The 14,971-nt window shown below is 39.9% G+C and overlaps 1 protein-coding gene and 1 long non-coding RNA gene across 2 annotated transcripts; one reads left to right on the top strand and one right to left on the bottom strand.

Annotated features, from left to right (window-relative positions):
- Positions 1-158: 158 nt before the first annotated feature.
- On the top strand, positions 159-2,282 carry LOC118496373. The gene is made up of 2 exons (XR_004898939.1): positions 159-466; positions 552-2,282. It is a non-coding gene; the product is annotated as an uncharacterized LOC118496373 (long non-coding RNA).
- On the bottom strand, positions 1,083-14,814 carry csf1ra (colony stimulating factor 1 receptor, a). Its single transcript, XM_031319524.2, has 22 exons — positions 14,668-14,814; positions 14,287-14,400; positions 11,284-11,565; positions 10,863-11,150; positions 10,620-10,756; positions 10,363-10,528; positions 10,066-10,267; positions 9,636-9,751; positions 9,372-9,483; positions 9,028-9,227; positions 8,629-8,720; positions 7,072-7,198; positions 6,606-6,710; positions 6,363-6,473; positions 6,020-6,182; positions 5,818-5,900; positions 5,378-5,487; positions 4,832-4,954; positions 4,600-4,711; positions 4,405-4,504; positions 3,295-3,406; positions 1,083-2,927 (listed from the first exon to the last, which is right to left on the bottom strand). The coding sequence occupies exons 2-22, from the start codon at positions 14,333-14,335 to the stop codon at positions 2,781-2,783; spliced, it is 2,937 nt and encodes a 978-aa protein (XP_031175384.1). The 5' UTR covers positions 14,336-14,400; positions 14,668-14,814; the 3' UTR covers positions 1,083-2,780.
- Positions 14,815-14,971: the final 157 nt, after the last annotated feature.

Genomic DNA, 14,971 nt, shown 5'->3' with positions numbered 1-14,971 from the left:
GAGCTTTCATTTTCTCAAAGGTGGAGCAGGATACCAGGGCTCGGTTTACACCTATCGCCATTTCTAGCCACTGGGGGACCATAGGCAGGCTGGGGGAACTCATATTAATGTTAAAAAACCTCATAAAGTGAAATTGTCATGTCATGGGACTTTTAATATAAAATAATTAATAAAGATAATTGTCCAATATAGCATTACTAATGCACTTGCGCTATCACACAGAGTATTTAAAATATGGAGGAGCATTATTTCTGTGATTTTTAACAGTGATGAAACTATCCGCCAGAATTAATATCATTCTCATACCATGTGGTATGACAAAGGGCTTCAAAAGGTCATTAATGTGATAGTTACCCAGAGTTAGACTTCCTGTAATAGGAACCCATTTTTAACATCACACCATTTCTAATTTGTGTTTTTGTTTTCTTATGCAAAGCTCTCAGAATTGTGGATACACTAGAATTCTGTATAAAGGGCTTAGGGGACTTTACCTCTTTTCAGTTACTGTGATTTGTATTCAGTAACATAGCTGTAGTCAATTTTCTTTGCAGAATAATGTTTTGCATGCAAAATTAGCATTAAATATAATGCAGTGCTATAGGATGCTTAACACCACCTAGACCAGCTACAACATTACACAACTGGCCATTTTCACAAGTACTACTCTAGTTTTACGTTTTTTAAATACTTCAGTACATTTTGCTGCCAGTACATCTTTGTTTTTACTTAAAGTAAAGAAGAACTTACTTGGCTTGAAAATGTCTGCTTAATTGAATTTATATCCGTCTAATAAAGGTTAACGATCAAAACAACACAACACAGGCATTTTACAGGTAAAACCTTCACTTATTTTATAGCAGTGCAATTGAGATAATTATTTATGCTTTACATTCCGGAAAAACTGAAAATGTTTTAAACTGTAACAAGAAGCTAATCGAGGATAAACATCAACATAAAGCGCAGGAATGTTTGTTTGTGATGTTGCTAATAAGATCATTGAAATGACAAGTAACATCTCAGTTTCTTGATGGACAACAGAACACGACTTTTATTTAAAATGTACCTCAGAAAGTCTGGCACCCCAAAACGTGCCCGACAGTGGCCAGCTACTTCAAAAAAGAAATATGATTTTAGTTGAAACCACGCAAAGGAGGAAAAGCATTTAGACTTTCTGTAGTCTCAGCTATGGGATAAATAGGCTACTTCCCCACAAAGATTTCAGAGTTGTGCAATGTTGACAGATACTGTGGGAAATGTTCCAGAGGAAATGCAGATTGGACATTTTCCAATAAAAAATTGGGAAGTGAGGAGAAGAACTTAAAGGCAGCACATTTAGCCCAGTGAGATACAACAAAGAAAAACGTAGTTTAAAAATATCTGGCACCACATCATAATCTCGTAGTATATAAACAACTTTACATTCTGGGGATGCAATTGTAAAGCTTCATTCAAAACCACTGCAGTTTTTCAGTGATTTAATTTGCAGCTTTTGCATTGATTGTCTCATTTGCACACAAAAAAACACACAACACATATATGAAATATTGATGTACTACTAACTACTCTACAACATTCTAGCGAAAATAAAGATAATTCTTGATGTATATAATGACATATGCATTATTAGACATCCCACTTATGTCTCACTCAGATGCAAGCGCATTTGAAATGTCTGTGAAGTCACACATCGGCAGTCTGTATCTCTCACATAGCTTATTTGTTATTCTAAAATCTTCGAACAGTTGGCAGTGTACGCTGACTGCTACATACAGACCTCGGTAAAGCTTACATCCTAAAACTCGTCTAACTCTACAAGAAATGACAAGATTAAATTGTGCCACGCAAAGACAAAAGAAAAAAGCTTTCACATTGTCAAACATGAAACATTGTTCATCTGGTCCATAATGGATCCACAGATTTCCCTGCTCAGTTCAGTTGTATTCCTGCCTTTAAATCACACTGAACACTGCTTAATTAATAAGATTGAAGTGGAGCAATCACATGTTGCCACCAACTGACAGATGCTTTAAGTGTGTCACAACAAATTCAGCCATACCCAAAGCAGAGATCGATTTAGCATGTTAAAAACAAGGAAAAAAATCCTCGCAGTGTTTGGATGTTCAATTGAGGTGTTCAGAGAATAAAACCTAACTTGTCTAGAGCACATACAGATGAGTAGCTCACATATCTGTTGTTGTTGCTGTTGTTGTTATGGATCTAGTGTTTGTGGCTGTAGGTTGCTTCCTCTGAGAATTGCAATAAAATGATGAAAAGGAAGTGAACCTGCTGACAAAAGTGACTGAAACCTCTACAGATAAAAAAGACCATTTACCGTAATGGGGCAGTAATAAACAGTGTACAATATATAGTTAAAAACACTCAACAGATTATCCTTTGGATAACAGATTATACCTCAAAGAGCTACACATCAGAAGGAGTTATAAACAGTCTGTGAGGGAGAAATGTTTAGGATAAGGTACAACTTTGGATGCTTGAGCAGTTTGTTGACGTGTTCCCTCCTTTCATGTCTGCAGTCGGTGTTAGACGTGGCAATTTCTAGTCATGGTCTGCAAAGAAGCAAGTCACATGTTTGCTGCAGCTGCTTGTCTGTCTGGCGAGAAGGAACAACAGGCAAAAAATAGCTGTGAAGGCGACTCTGCGACTGTCTGGCGGTTTAGAACAAGCTGTGGTATACTCTGGCCACGAACTACAGCGGATCCCGCTTTCCTGATGCTTGTTGATGAGTGATTGATTTACTGATTGATTGGCGGTTAGGGCTTTCAACAAAATTGGTAGTTGTTGGTCTTCATCAGAGGCTGCTCCTCTTCCTCGTGGTCACAAGACCGGTCACAGGGGCCGTCGCAGCACTTGGGCTCGTCACACACTTCACCCTCTGTGACCTGCTGCTGCACATTCTGGTAGATTAGCTGTGGAGAGGCAGCATTAGGAGGGTGAGACTTGGTCCAAGAAAACCAAATCTGGGCATCATCTGAATATTATGGTGTGATAAGAGAATGCATTCTTGCACTCAAACAATATATGTACTGTATATAGTTCAAAGAAAGTGTGTATATCCCTTGGGAACAGCACCCACATTAGATGTTATCACAAAATAAATCCAATTAATTTAATTGATTTTACAACCCAGCTCAATCTGTTTTTTCTTAGGGGTAATTCAAAATAAAAATGGAGGGATTCCTGAGGACATTTTGGCTGGAGCGACACATGTTTTGGTTTCATGGATAGTTTTTGGCTAAGCCAGATTGTAGTCAGTGAACTCTACGTCACACTTACCAGTTCCTGCTCAGGTTGGTCCCCGAGTAGTCTTTCTATCATCTGAGCAATCTTGCTAAACGTTGGACGCTCTGTAGGCTCCAGATTCCAGCACATCTTCATGATCATGTAGCTGAAACAAAAGTGAACCATACAAAACAGATTTTTTTTTGTCGGTTCCCTGGACAAAAGAAATATCATTGATGGTATACATCTTAAGAGGGTTCATATCTCAAACTGTTCTCGATTTTCACTTCTCAAACTTTGTGGTGTAAAATCAGGAAACTGTACAAAGCCAAATTAGACAAATAAGGAGAGGCTTGGAGGTGGTGACGCAGTTTGATAAGAGAGACTTGTTCATAAGAACCCCTGACCCTCCAGTCTTATTTTGCTGCCGTGAAATAGCAGTTACATGGCTTCCTAGCTTTGAGATCATGTGGCTAACAGGCAGAACTGAGGCCTTATACACAGAAGAACACCAGATGATTAGGCCCTGACTCAGATTCAGTGCCCTCTGTTTCCACAGTTATTCCGGGTGGTGTGACAGCCATGCCAAATCAGCACACACAGATGTTAGGGCCCTCTGAGATACTGGGAAAAACACTCTTTTTATTTTCTCATTTCTGCTTGCCAAGTTTGGAATTTAGACTTGATATGTTTTGGGGTTAGATAACCCGAAGCAAGTAAATTAAAAACAGGAATAATGAAAGTACTTCATGAGGTTACCTCATGTGTCAGTTAATTCAGATGTTAGATAGAGCGGAAGACTGGCAAAGAAATAAGGGATCTTTGTTCCGTTGTGATGATCATTTGGGAAGCACACTATTACCAACGTTGAAGTCAACTTGGGATCAACTATTTTAATAAATCAGTTATTGTTAAAACTTATATCAAATCTACCACCGTTCCTGTCTGATAAGCTGAGTGCTAACATTTTACCAGCTGATAAAAAGGCAACTCAATTGTAAAAACCCAGCTGATAGTCACTTGATACTCCAGCAAGACTCAACTGATAATCAGGTGACAGTAGTAACATTGGCTGGACAAAGTAAAGTGTTAAAAAGGGGGAGGGGGGCAGCAATGATCTATCTGTGTGAACCAGACTTTATGTTGCTGGAGGGTCGAGCTTACATCTCAGCTGGGGCAAAGTTTGGTTGGCACATCTGGTAGCCGCGCTTAACCATCTTGTAGAACCTGGAGTCCACAGCCACACTGGGGTAGGGGCTCTTGCCTAATAGAAATTAATATACTGTAAGTTTAGCAAGCAAGTCATGAAATAAATGTGTGTGAATGTAGGGTACATATACAATATGCATGTGTTCTGACCCAAAGAGAAGATCTCCCACAGGAGGATGCCATAGGACCAGACGTCACTCTGGACCGTGTACACACAGTCAAAGATGCTCTCAGGAGCCATCCACTTCACTGGCAGACGGGCCTTTACACACAATGTAAAAAGCACAAACAGTTTTTTTTATTAGTCTATAACTATATATATATATATATGTATGTACATAATATGAAGTAAACGTTAGCTCTATTCTACTTAAGGGCTTACGTTGCCCTTCACCACGTAGTTGGAGTCATTCATGATGTCACGTGCCAGGCCAAAGTCACAAATCTTGGCCACTCTATGGTTGGTCAAGAGGACATTTCTAGCAGCCACATCTCTGTGAATGCACTGAACACACACACACACACACACACACACACACACACACGCACAATTAGTCTCAGTTGTAGTCTCACACATCAAAAAAAAGATCACTGAACAGAATTTCAATGTAGCATAAAGAATTATGATCAAATACATGCTCAAACTACGATGATGTGTAAGTATGAAGAATGTAATGGGAAATACCCCTGCTAGCCCCCTCACATTATATGATTTTACACTTTAATTCATCATATTCTATAAAAAGCCATACTTTTTCATGCAAATGTGGTTGCTTTTTTTCTGAAATGCAGTGGGGATTTTGTCTATTGTGTGGGTAATTCCCACTCACTAGTTACAACACAGCAGCTGCTGCTGTAAATTATCACAGTAATGTTTTCTGTTTCAGATGTGTGTTCACTGAGATCCTTTAGTGGTAAAATCACTCACGTTTTTGGCAGCCAGAAAGTCAAGGCCCTGAGCAACTTGAAAGGAAAACCTCAGCAAGTCGTCAATGTCCAGCGGCCAGTCACCAGTCTCCTCACATACAGTCTGTGGGTCTGTGGCAAGAATCAGACAGGAATGATGTGACCCAGAGTCAGGAAGTAAAGAGGCTGATGCTTCTTATTAGCATGCTGCTGCATAATGGATTTGTTTTAATAACATCTGCCAAGGATGTTACATTTTTGGTTTGGTTTGTTAGTTAGTTAATGTGTTTGTCTGTTTGTGAACAGGATTACGTAAAAACCCGAATCCGAATCACAGGGCGGATACACAGAATATATTTCTAACTCTTTTAACATTGTGAGACAGGGCATGGCCTTGGTGGAGGTCTTTGCTTTCTGAGTGCCTTCTAGTTTAAACTGGAATTGGAAAAGAAAGCTTTTTACCTGGAGATGATTCCATATTTGCCACCTGGCTGGGTCTCATCTCTAAGTAACTGCTTGAAGGTGTACTGGAGATCCCACTGTCACTGTTGGATGGAGAAGACAAGAAGAAGACAAGAGAAGAAAGACAGAGTGGGATGTCAGAGATTGTATTTTTTTTTTCACAAATCCGGCCTCATCAGACTGCATATGTCTGGTGACATACCTTCGAATGAACTGTTTCTGACTGCAGATGTTCTTGTAGTCATTAGAGTCCTCTATAACATTTGGAACGTTCATAACAAAGTTCTCAAACGTCTCTGCCTTCTGGCGAAGGAAGTTCAGGAGGTCACCGAGGCTGCAGTACTCTGTGATCACAAGCACCGGTCCTGATGAGGAGATACACCATGTTATGACCCTTTCAAAAGAGAAAATGTGGTTGCATGCAAATTACTTTTACTAGGTTTCTGTCAACTGGATGACTTTCGTAAACATGTTTTAACAATGTTCTAATTGCATCCAGCATTATACAGAATGGATGGATATGAATGGACAGGATGCTGTCTGACCTCCATAGGTGCAGGCTCCCAATAGATTGACAATGTTCTGGTGGTGTCCCAGGTGGCTCAGGATCTTCAGTTCAGACATCAGAGCTTCCCTCTCATCCGAATGGGCACTGGCTGCAGAAAAAATAACAGCATCCTTCTATGTAATCATGCACAACAAATCATTTAGGATTTCACTATATCCTCTGACTCGCTCATGTTAAAAACAATCTCTCTGTTCAATCCAAGGTCTTAACATCGGCTCACCTTTTAACATTTTCACAGCTACACGCACCACATTATCTTCCTTTCCCAGACCATAGGCTGTTGCCTCAACGACTTTTCCAAAAGCTCCTGCACCAAGGATCTTCCCTGATTGGATAAAAAAACAACGAGAAGGCATTTTGAGTATAACTCAAACCAGGGCTGTTATTCACAGTCAAACTTCAGATTCTCTTTCGGATTCTATTATGTTCATATTCACTATTATATTCCCTTTTTTTTATGAGCACCGAACAATTGTTTCAAAAGTGTTTCAAAATGTGAGTGCATTTGAGTCAATTTAGGATAACACAAACACTATGTCACTTTACACACATACATTGTATTATTTTTATCCTGTGTACATTATTTTATAAGCTTTGTATGTTTACTGTCAGAGTTTTGTTTTTCCACTGTATGTTGAGACCACGTCTAAGACGATTTTCTGAATCTGAATCTGAATGGTGCAGACCTAGCTTCAGTTTGTCTCTCGGGAACTCCCACTTCTCATTGTAAGGCAGCTGAGTGGGGTCAATGAAGGTGTAGTTGTTTCCATCTCTTGCCTCAATAATCTGCCAACGGATCTCATACCTGGGTTTCTGAAGATGAAAATAGGAGCACATGGTAGAAACCACAACAACAAAAACACTGCAACAAAGTATGAATACACGTCTAAACACTATTTTACAACTGCTGTACTGTAAACACAGATTTATTTGTAATTAAACTTTTTAGTGGTCACTACTTATTCATTCATTCATGTTTTGTTAAAAACAATATTCATTTCTAAATCATATTAGTTGTTTGTAATAATCAGCTTAAGTATGCAGTGCACAGATCATATTAAGCAGAGATAACTGAGGATGCTATGTTTCTGTATGGGGGTGGGGGTGGGGTCATTTGAACTGTTCTGCGCTGAAGCGATGCAAAGGCTCATGGGAAAATAATATGTCCTGAACGTTTTTGAACTGTTTTAATAATGTTCTGCACTACTATGATCGCATCAAAATAGCTATTTTTTAACACTAAGAAGGCTCGACGCAACATGAAACTTTGCTCAAAGTATCACCAGGGGCTCTACACATGAACTCGAACATTGAGAACATTGTTTGTGTACACAGAGTTTACTAAAAAGAAAGGTTTTGAACAACTCACTTTAGCAGTTGGTTTTTCCGCTCGCCGCCATCTTGCCAGTCAAAAAGTGTTGATCTCTGAATGCGAATGAACGCATCTATTGATTTTAGTATTGTTTCTTACATGAGGCTCCTTTTTCAACTACAAGGTCACTATTGTTTTCCACTAACAACAAAACAACGAATTAGCCGTGCATTTATATGGAACTAAGCTTTAAGAGCATTCCATCTTTACTCTCCTCCGTGTTACGTTGCATTCGGAGATCAACACTTTTTGACTGGCAAGATGGCGACGAGCGGAAAAACCAACTGCTGAAGTGAGTTGTTCAAAACCTTTCTTTTTGGTAAACTCTGTGTAATGTTCTCAATGCTCGAGTTCGTGTGTAGAGCCCCTGGTGATACTTCGAGCGAAGTTTCATGTTGTGTCGAGCCTTCTTAGTGTTTTAAAAATAGCGATTTTGATGCGATCATAGTAGTGCCCCTAGCACTCCCATTCAAAAGGCCATTTGACCGAAAACGAAAATACGGTAAATCTTAAAAGTGGCGATTCCGTCCTAATTCAGCTTTTAAAAGAAAGTTTGACTCGGGTACATTCACAAAAAGACCCTAGGTTGCATTTTGGCGAGAGTTACGCTTTAATGTAAAGCTTAATGTTTTATATTTGTTATGTTTTACTTTTACTAATGATTTTTAGTAATGACTACTAATGTATCTTGGATTGTCTACTGCATCAACTTACTGCTCTGTGTAATACAACTTGACATGACAAGTTTCACCTTGTGTAAAAAAATAAACGGTTTAAGGCAACGGGTTTCCACACAAATTTCTATTAAAGTCAACTAATTTGGGATAACAGTGTGTATGTGTTGGTGGTTAAGGATGTAAGTACACCTTACCTGCTTATATTTGTATAACAGAAAAACCAGTAGCAAAAGGAGGATGGCCAGAATGCCGGCTGCTCCAGTCAAGGTGGACGTAAAGAGTTTGTCTGCACAATCAGAGAAAAATCAATATTAACTCAGGATTTGACTCACGCTCTAATATCCCTCTGAGGATTTTGCACACTGTTCGCATTTGTATAGTTTTATGAAATGTTGAGTTACACAAAAAAACACAATAGAATTATGCAGTTTTAAAAAACAATTACAAAGGGATCTGCTGACCATGACAACACAATTTCCCAAACATTGGATTTAGTTTGAGCACCATATAACTGTACAACAGCAAATTGAGAAGTACACTTGTGATCACATCGGGAAAGACAACTGATGATAATCAAATGATCCGATACTCACCAGAAACGTCCATGGCAAAAGTGTCGCTGCTGACGCCGACAAGGTTGAAGGCCACACACTCGACTGTCATCCTCCGGCTGGATGGCCCCACGGTGAGGACGCTCTCCACCTCCACGGCCCCGTACTCCTCCCTCTGCACCTCCACTGTGGGTGCCTGGAGCGGGATTGCCAGCTGCAGCCCTGTAGTGTTTTCATTGCATCTGCCTCATTGCAGAACATACACAATCAGACAAAGACCCCACTGTTGGGTGAAAGAGTCAGCTAAATGGCTTCAAGTTAAACCACAACACAGCAAACTTAATGACCTTTCTTCTGACTACTGTTCCCTGTGCAATAATACTTACGTAGGCCGTATCCCAAAACACTGGTACCAGATGATTCTGGGAGCAGGATAGCCAAATGAGGTGCAAGTGAGTGTGGTTATGTTTTCCCATCTGACCACAGCAACGGGTCTCTCTGCCAGTGAGGAGAAAATGAATGTAAAGAAAGACCGACAGCAAGCATCAGATTTATGAAGATGTATTTTCCTTTTACCTAAGAGAACTTAACCATGCAACAACACTATGAATATGTTTACTGATTTGATTTGCGTTTGCTATGTCACTTACGATACATTTGAACTTGGAATGTGATAGATGCATTGGCCAATTCGCTCCTGGCATAGAAGGTGTATTGCCCCTGCTCCTGTGCATTCATTCTCTTCAGCTGCAGAGTAGCATGGTATCTAAAAAAAAAGGATCTTTAAACTAAGAAAAAGAGGAATCCGAAGTGACTAATTCTGCGGTTTGAGTTCAGACAGTTCCGATGTATCATCGCCAAATACATCAACAAATTCAAAAGAGAACACCACTCTTCCCTCTAGCATGACCTGAAGAATTATAATGACCTTTGGTTTCCCAGTGAAATTCACCTGAAATGCACCGACAGCATTTTTCAAATCCAGAGTAGCCCCTTATTATAGTACTTTTGATTGTTTGTTTTTTTAACATTTAAACTGTGCTGACATCTTGGAGCAATGAAATAGACATGGTGTTGTACCTGTTGTTGTATCTGATGAGCTTGTGCTCCTGTGTGGACGTGTTGGGAGATGTTGGGGTGTGCCATCTGTGCTCTGTAATGTGGGGGTACGCTTCTATCAGCACGGCGAGCTCCAGATCTTCTCCCTCGTTCACCTCCACTGAAAGACCCTGGTGGGCCAGTTTAGGGGACAGCTGGGGCAGCAGCCTGATGTAGGCCTTGTCTGTTTAGAAGAATCAAATTGTTTTAGTGGTTGAGAATGTTTCACACTTTTCAATACGATACATAGCAGCAGGAGTGATCGTTTCTGTGGCTTACCTACAACCAGCAGGTATGTCGTTGAACTGTTCACCCCTGCTTCATTAGTGCCAGTGCAGGAAATGTTTCCTGTGTCTGCAAGGTCCGCCGCATGGATGGTCAGTATGCTTTGTATGTCCAGGCGATTTTCTCCACTGGAGCGAACCTTCTCCTCTATTGTTGGTTTCTTAAGACAAAAAGAGGAAATAGTTCAATTTAGGATTACTACAACAATCAAGAAAACTTCTAAAAGAAATGCCTCATACTGACATACTGACCGACTTGGTGGTGTATGTCCAGGTGACATTGTAGTTGAAGTTGGGGTTGTGTGTTGTGCAGCGAATCTTGAGTTCCTCCCCAACAATGCGCACATATTCATCAGTCTCTAAGAGGACATATGGAGGGAAACGAAGCTCTAGAGCAAGAGAAAATCATAAATGAGTATCAGACTTGATGCATGTGTCACTTGAAATGACTATGACAGCTTTGGGTGATCATTCCTAACAACCAAGGGGGCTCACTCTGAATGACGTTGATGGAAAAGGCTTTGGAAGTCCTCTCCACTCCGCTGACTTTGGCTGTGCAGACATAGTCGGCATTAAAGCGGGGGTGAAGCTTTTGGATAAGAATACCACGGTGCCGGTAAACTGTGTAGTTCATCCCTGGCGGCACGGAGGTGCCGTTGTCCATGCGCAGGCCCAGGTCTGTGGCTGCTGGGTCAGTCAGCAGGCAGGGCAGCAGATAGTCCTCACCCTCCTTCCGCACCACCCGCAGGGACGTGCTACTGGTCCAGAACACACGGTTTGGATCTGGTAAAAGAAAAAAGGGAAAATAATGTGAGATTTATACTGAGGAAATCTAATAAACAATCACAGAAAAGTATAACCAACCAAGCACTTACAACTTAACATTAGGAAGATTGTCCTACTGTTCTCTTCTCACCTTTTACGTACACATGCACTGAGGAGGTCAGTTGCTGTGGCCCAGCAGTGTAGAAACACTTGTATGTTCCAGTGAACTCTGCAGAGGGACGGTCCACCTTCAAGGTGCGGACGTTCCCGTTGCCCTTGGACACGAAGCGTCTGTGTTTGGCTAGCCTTGTTTGCCAGTTTACAGGCCTGTCACCCTCACACCTCAGATCCAGAGGGGTCCCAGGTCTGACCACCACCTCAGAACTCTCCACCACCTTGGAGTTGAACTTGATCACTGGACGCCTCCATTCTGCTGAAAAGGAACAAAATTATGAATGTATTTGTTGACTTTTTGAGCAATGGAAACACAGTGAGAGAACTTAATCAAACATATTATTTGTTGTTTAAGTGATTTTTGCTCTATTATGTTTCCTTGTTGATTAAGATTTATTTTTAAACGGAGAACCCCTGGAGCTGTCTCGCCTGCGCTATGATTCAGATCTATTTTAGAAACAATCTCGCGGATTCAGGAAACAGATTGAAGACTTGGACCCTGATAGTATCCCTCAATCTTTCTCACTTCTGCTTTTTACAGTGTCGCTATCTCAACACTGGAGATAAAAACATGTAAATATGAAAAGCTTCACATCTGTTACTGTTGTATTTTTACTTAGGCCCTCATGTTTAACACCAAAAACAACAGATGACACATATTCAAGAATCTTAAGTGTGGAAAAGGGAGTAATATTTCTTAGGCATCTTTAAAGGGAGCACAAAAGACCCAACCCCTCAGGGAGTGATGGAGCTTTAGTGATGAAGCACAATGCTCTCTTTGATGACTTTGTGGTGTATTTAGAAGTTTTTGTTAAAACAAGATTTTCTTTTGGGTTAGACCATTTTTGTAAAAACATCAGAGAGACTGACATGTCTTTCCTGTTAACCTGAAGCTTTTTCTCATTAAGTGTACAGTCTACACTTTCGCTCAAGGTTATAAAAGTGTCCATGCAGAGGTTTTGTGTTTTGAAGCTTGAAGCAGAACTGAGATTCCATGTTCAGCATTTTCTTCTATTCACCACAACACACAAGATAATGTAGAGAACAAGGAATAAAAATTCAGTTTCAGTTGCCTTTGCCTCAAAGTCCCTGTTCAATCATCTGAATGAACTATTCATCCAACCACAAAAGGACCCCGATCACACCTCATACATCAATTAGCCATGAGTAAACCAAACAACAGATGCGTGGTTGTGCTCAAAAGACATGCAATAGCACCATTTGATGTTTGGGGGGTGATATTCTATACATACATATTCTATACATGCATACATACATACATACATACATACACACACACACACACACACACACACACACACACACACACACACACACACACACACATATATATATATATATATATACATACATACATACATACACACACACACACACATACACACACACACACACACACACACACACACACACACACACACATATATATATATATATATCCATGTGGTGTTCAGTAAACCAAAAATGGAAAAAAAGAGAAAGTAAGCATTTGTTAGATCTCACTGATTCTAAGCGCCTCTGCACTGACCACGAGTTATTCCATGAAATGTCTGATAAAGTCATTATAGCTTAATACACGAGAAGTCATGTTTGAGTATGTATTTTTTGGGGATTTTATAATAATTTGTCAGTTGTGGTGTATCAAAATATGTCCTTTAAAGAATATATCTTATTGCAATTGGATTTAACCCTCTGATGCATGAATTATGAAAGCCTGAGTCGAAAACATTTTTAATGTGTTTTTACTCATTTTAGGGCATAAAAAAAAAAAGAAATTCACTTTTTTTTTCAAAAATATGATTTTTTCAGAAAGTTACACACATACATACATGCGCTTGAGCACTCAACATAAACGGTGTAAACTTAATTCAAAACATTGATTTAATCCAAACTTTTAAAAACTTTTTACATACTCTCTTTCTACCCTCTTTCACTTGCTGTTTTATTTCAGATTATTTAAATCCAGAGTTGCACTACATGTAATCAAACTGTAGTGTAACTACATTTTGCAGTAGCTTGCTGGTAGTTCATTCATATTTGTATAGTGATACAAGTAGTACATTACTTTGTTGCCGTTTCTTGCTCTCTTCTCTTCTTTAGTTTACTACTGAAACTACGATTTTGGGCCATAAAAGGAAAGGAATGTTTTTTTTTATTATTTTACTATTGCTCCTCTACTGTAATTGAGCCCCCTTTGACCAGCCCCGCACCCTTTTTCTTTCATCCTGACTGCTGTGAAGACATGCCGGCAATGCATTCACCAGGCAGCCACTTTAGTTAAGGACAGGTTTAGGTCTCACGGGTATTCCAGGAAGCTGGAATGTCAGCTCACCTGTGAAACATATTTGGCTATAGTTTTTAAAGTTTTAAATGTGTAAAGCTAAACTTGAATATATTAGGTGTCCATTTGTCCGACATATTGTTTATGCTATTTATTAACAAATGTTCAGAGTAGTTGCTGCATGCTATTTTAGAAGTTACCTGCCTAATTTAGTAATCCTGCTTGGTGCCAACTTTAGTTTCTGGTTTCTGACTGAGGGAAAAAAACAAAGCTGACATTCTTTGCAATTTTCCATGAATAGTGGTGTTGATTCTTTTGGTTTTAATGAACAAGTGAGTACTTTTTGCAATAAACTCAATTGAGTGGCATTTTTTTTGCTGGCATGTGACTTTTTTGTTTGTTATAATTTTGTATGACATGTACATTGTCAATTTAATCGTTTTTTTTTTTGTTTAAAGTAGTTTGAACTACTTATTCTAAGTAGCTTTAGTTAACCAGACTAGATTTCTCCCTAGGGTAGATTTGCTGTACAGTAGTTCAACTTCTTCCAGTCTGAAGGAATTGGCAGCTTGCAAAGATTTCAAAGTAGCTCCCCCAACACAGCTGTCAAAAAACAGAAGAAAAGACACTAACTGGCTACAGCTGTAGATTTAGCAGGCAGTGTTTGTCGACCCTTACCTGAAGCAGAGACCACAATCCCCAGCAGCAGAGCGAGGTAGGGCTGCATCCTGGATCAACTCCAAACCTGCAGTTTGAATCTTGAGGTTATGCTATGAACAGTGTTTTGTTGATCTGTAGTGTTGGAGAGAGAAATGAGAAAACCACCCTTGGAGTTTTGCTATCACTCATCCCCCTCATCAACTTCTCTTTTCTAATGGTCAAAGCAGCTTTGCCTACAAACACGTATCTATGCAGAACACAAATACATTTACATTAAAATCAGGAAACAGACTAAAATACTTTGAGGAAGCTTTTCATGATTACAATTAGACACCTCAAAACACAGCTAATGTGTTATACATTATGGAAGCATCACTCATTTATTTCAAAAGTGCTCACCTTCAGTTTAACAGAGGGGTATAATCACTTCCCTGGGTTTGATGTTTCCAGCATCCAGAGATACACAAGAGTCCCTTCTTCCCCCTTCTGCTTGTTTACAGTCTCTTCACCACTGAAGTCACACAGCAAACATAAAATCTTTCAGATAGCAATGGTGGTGGGTGGAGGGAACTGGTTGTGTGTGTGTGTGTGTGTGTGTGTGTGTGTGTGTGTGTGTGTGTGTGTGTGCGTGCATGTGTGTGTGCGTGCGTGCGTGCATGAGTGTGTGTGTGTGTGTGTGTTTTTGGGTGGATCAGCATATCAC

This window comes from Sander lucioperca, chromosome 1 (genome assembly GCF_008315115.2).
Source record: "Sander lucioperca isolate FBNREF2018 chromosome 1, SLUC_FBN_1.2, whole genome shotgun sequence".
NCBI classification, from domain to species: Eukaryota; Metazoa; Chordata; class Actinopteri; order Perciformes; family Percidae; genus Sander; species Sander lucioperca.
Note: the sequence above shows the minus strand (reverse complement) of the source record. Positions and strands in the feature narration are given on the sequence as shown.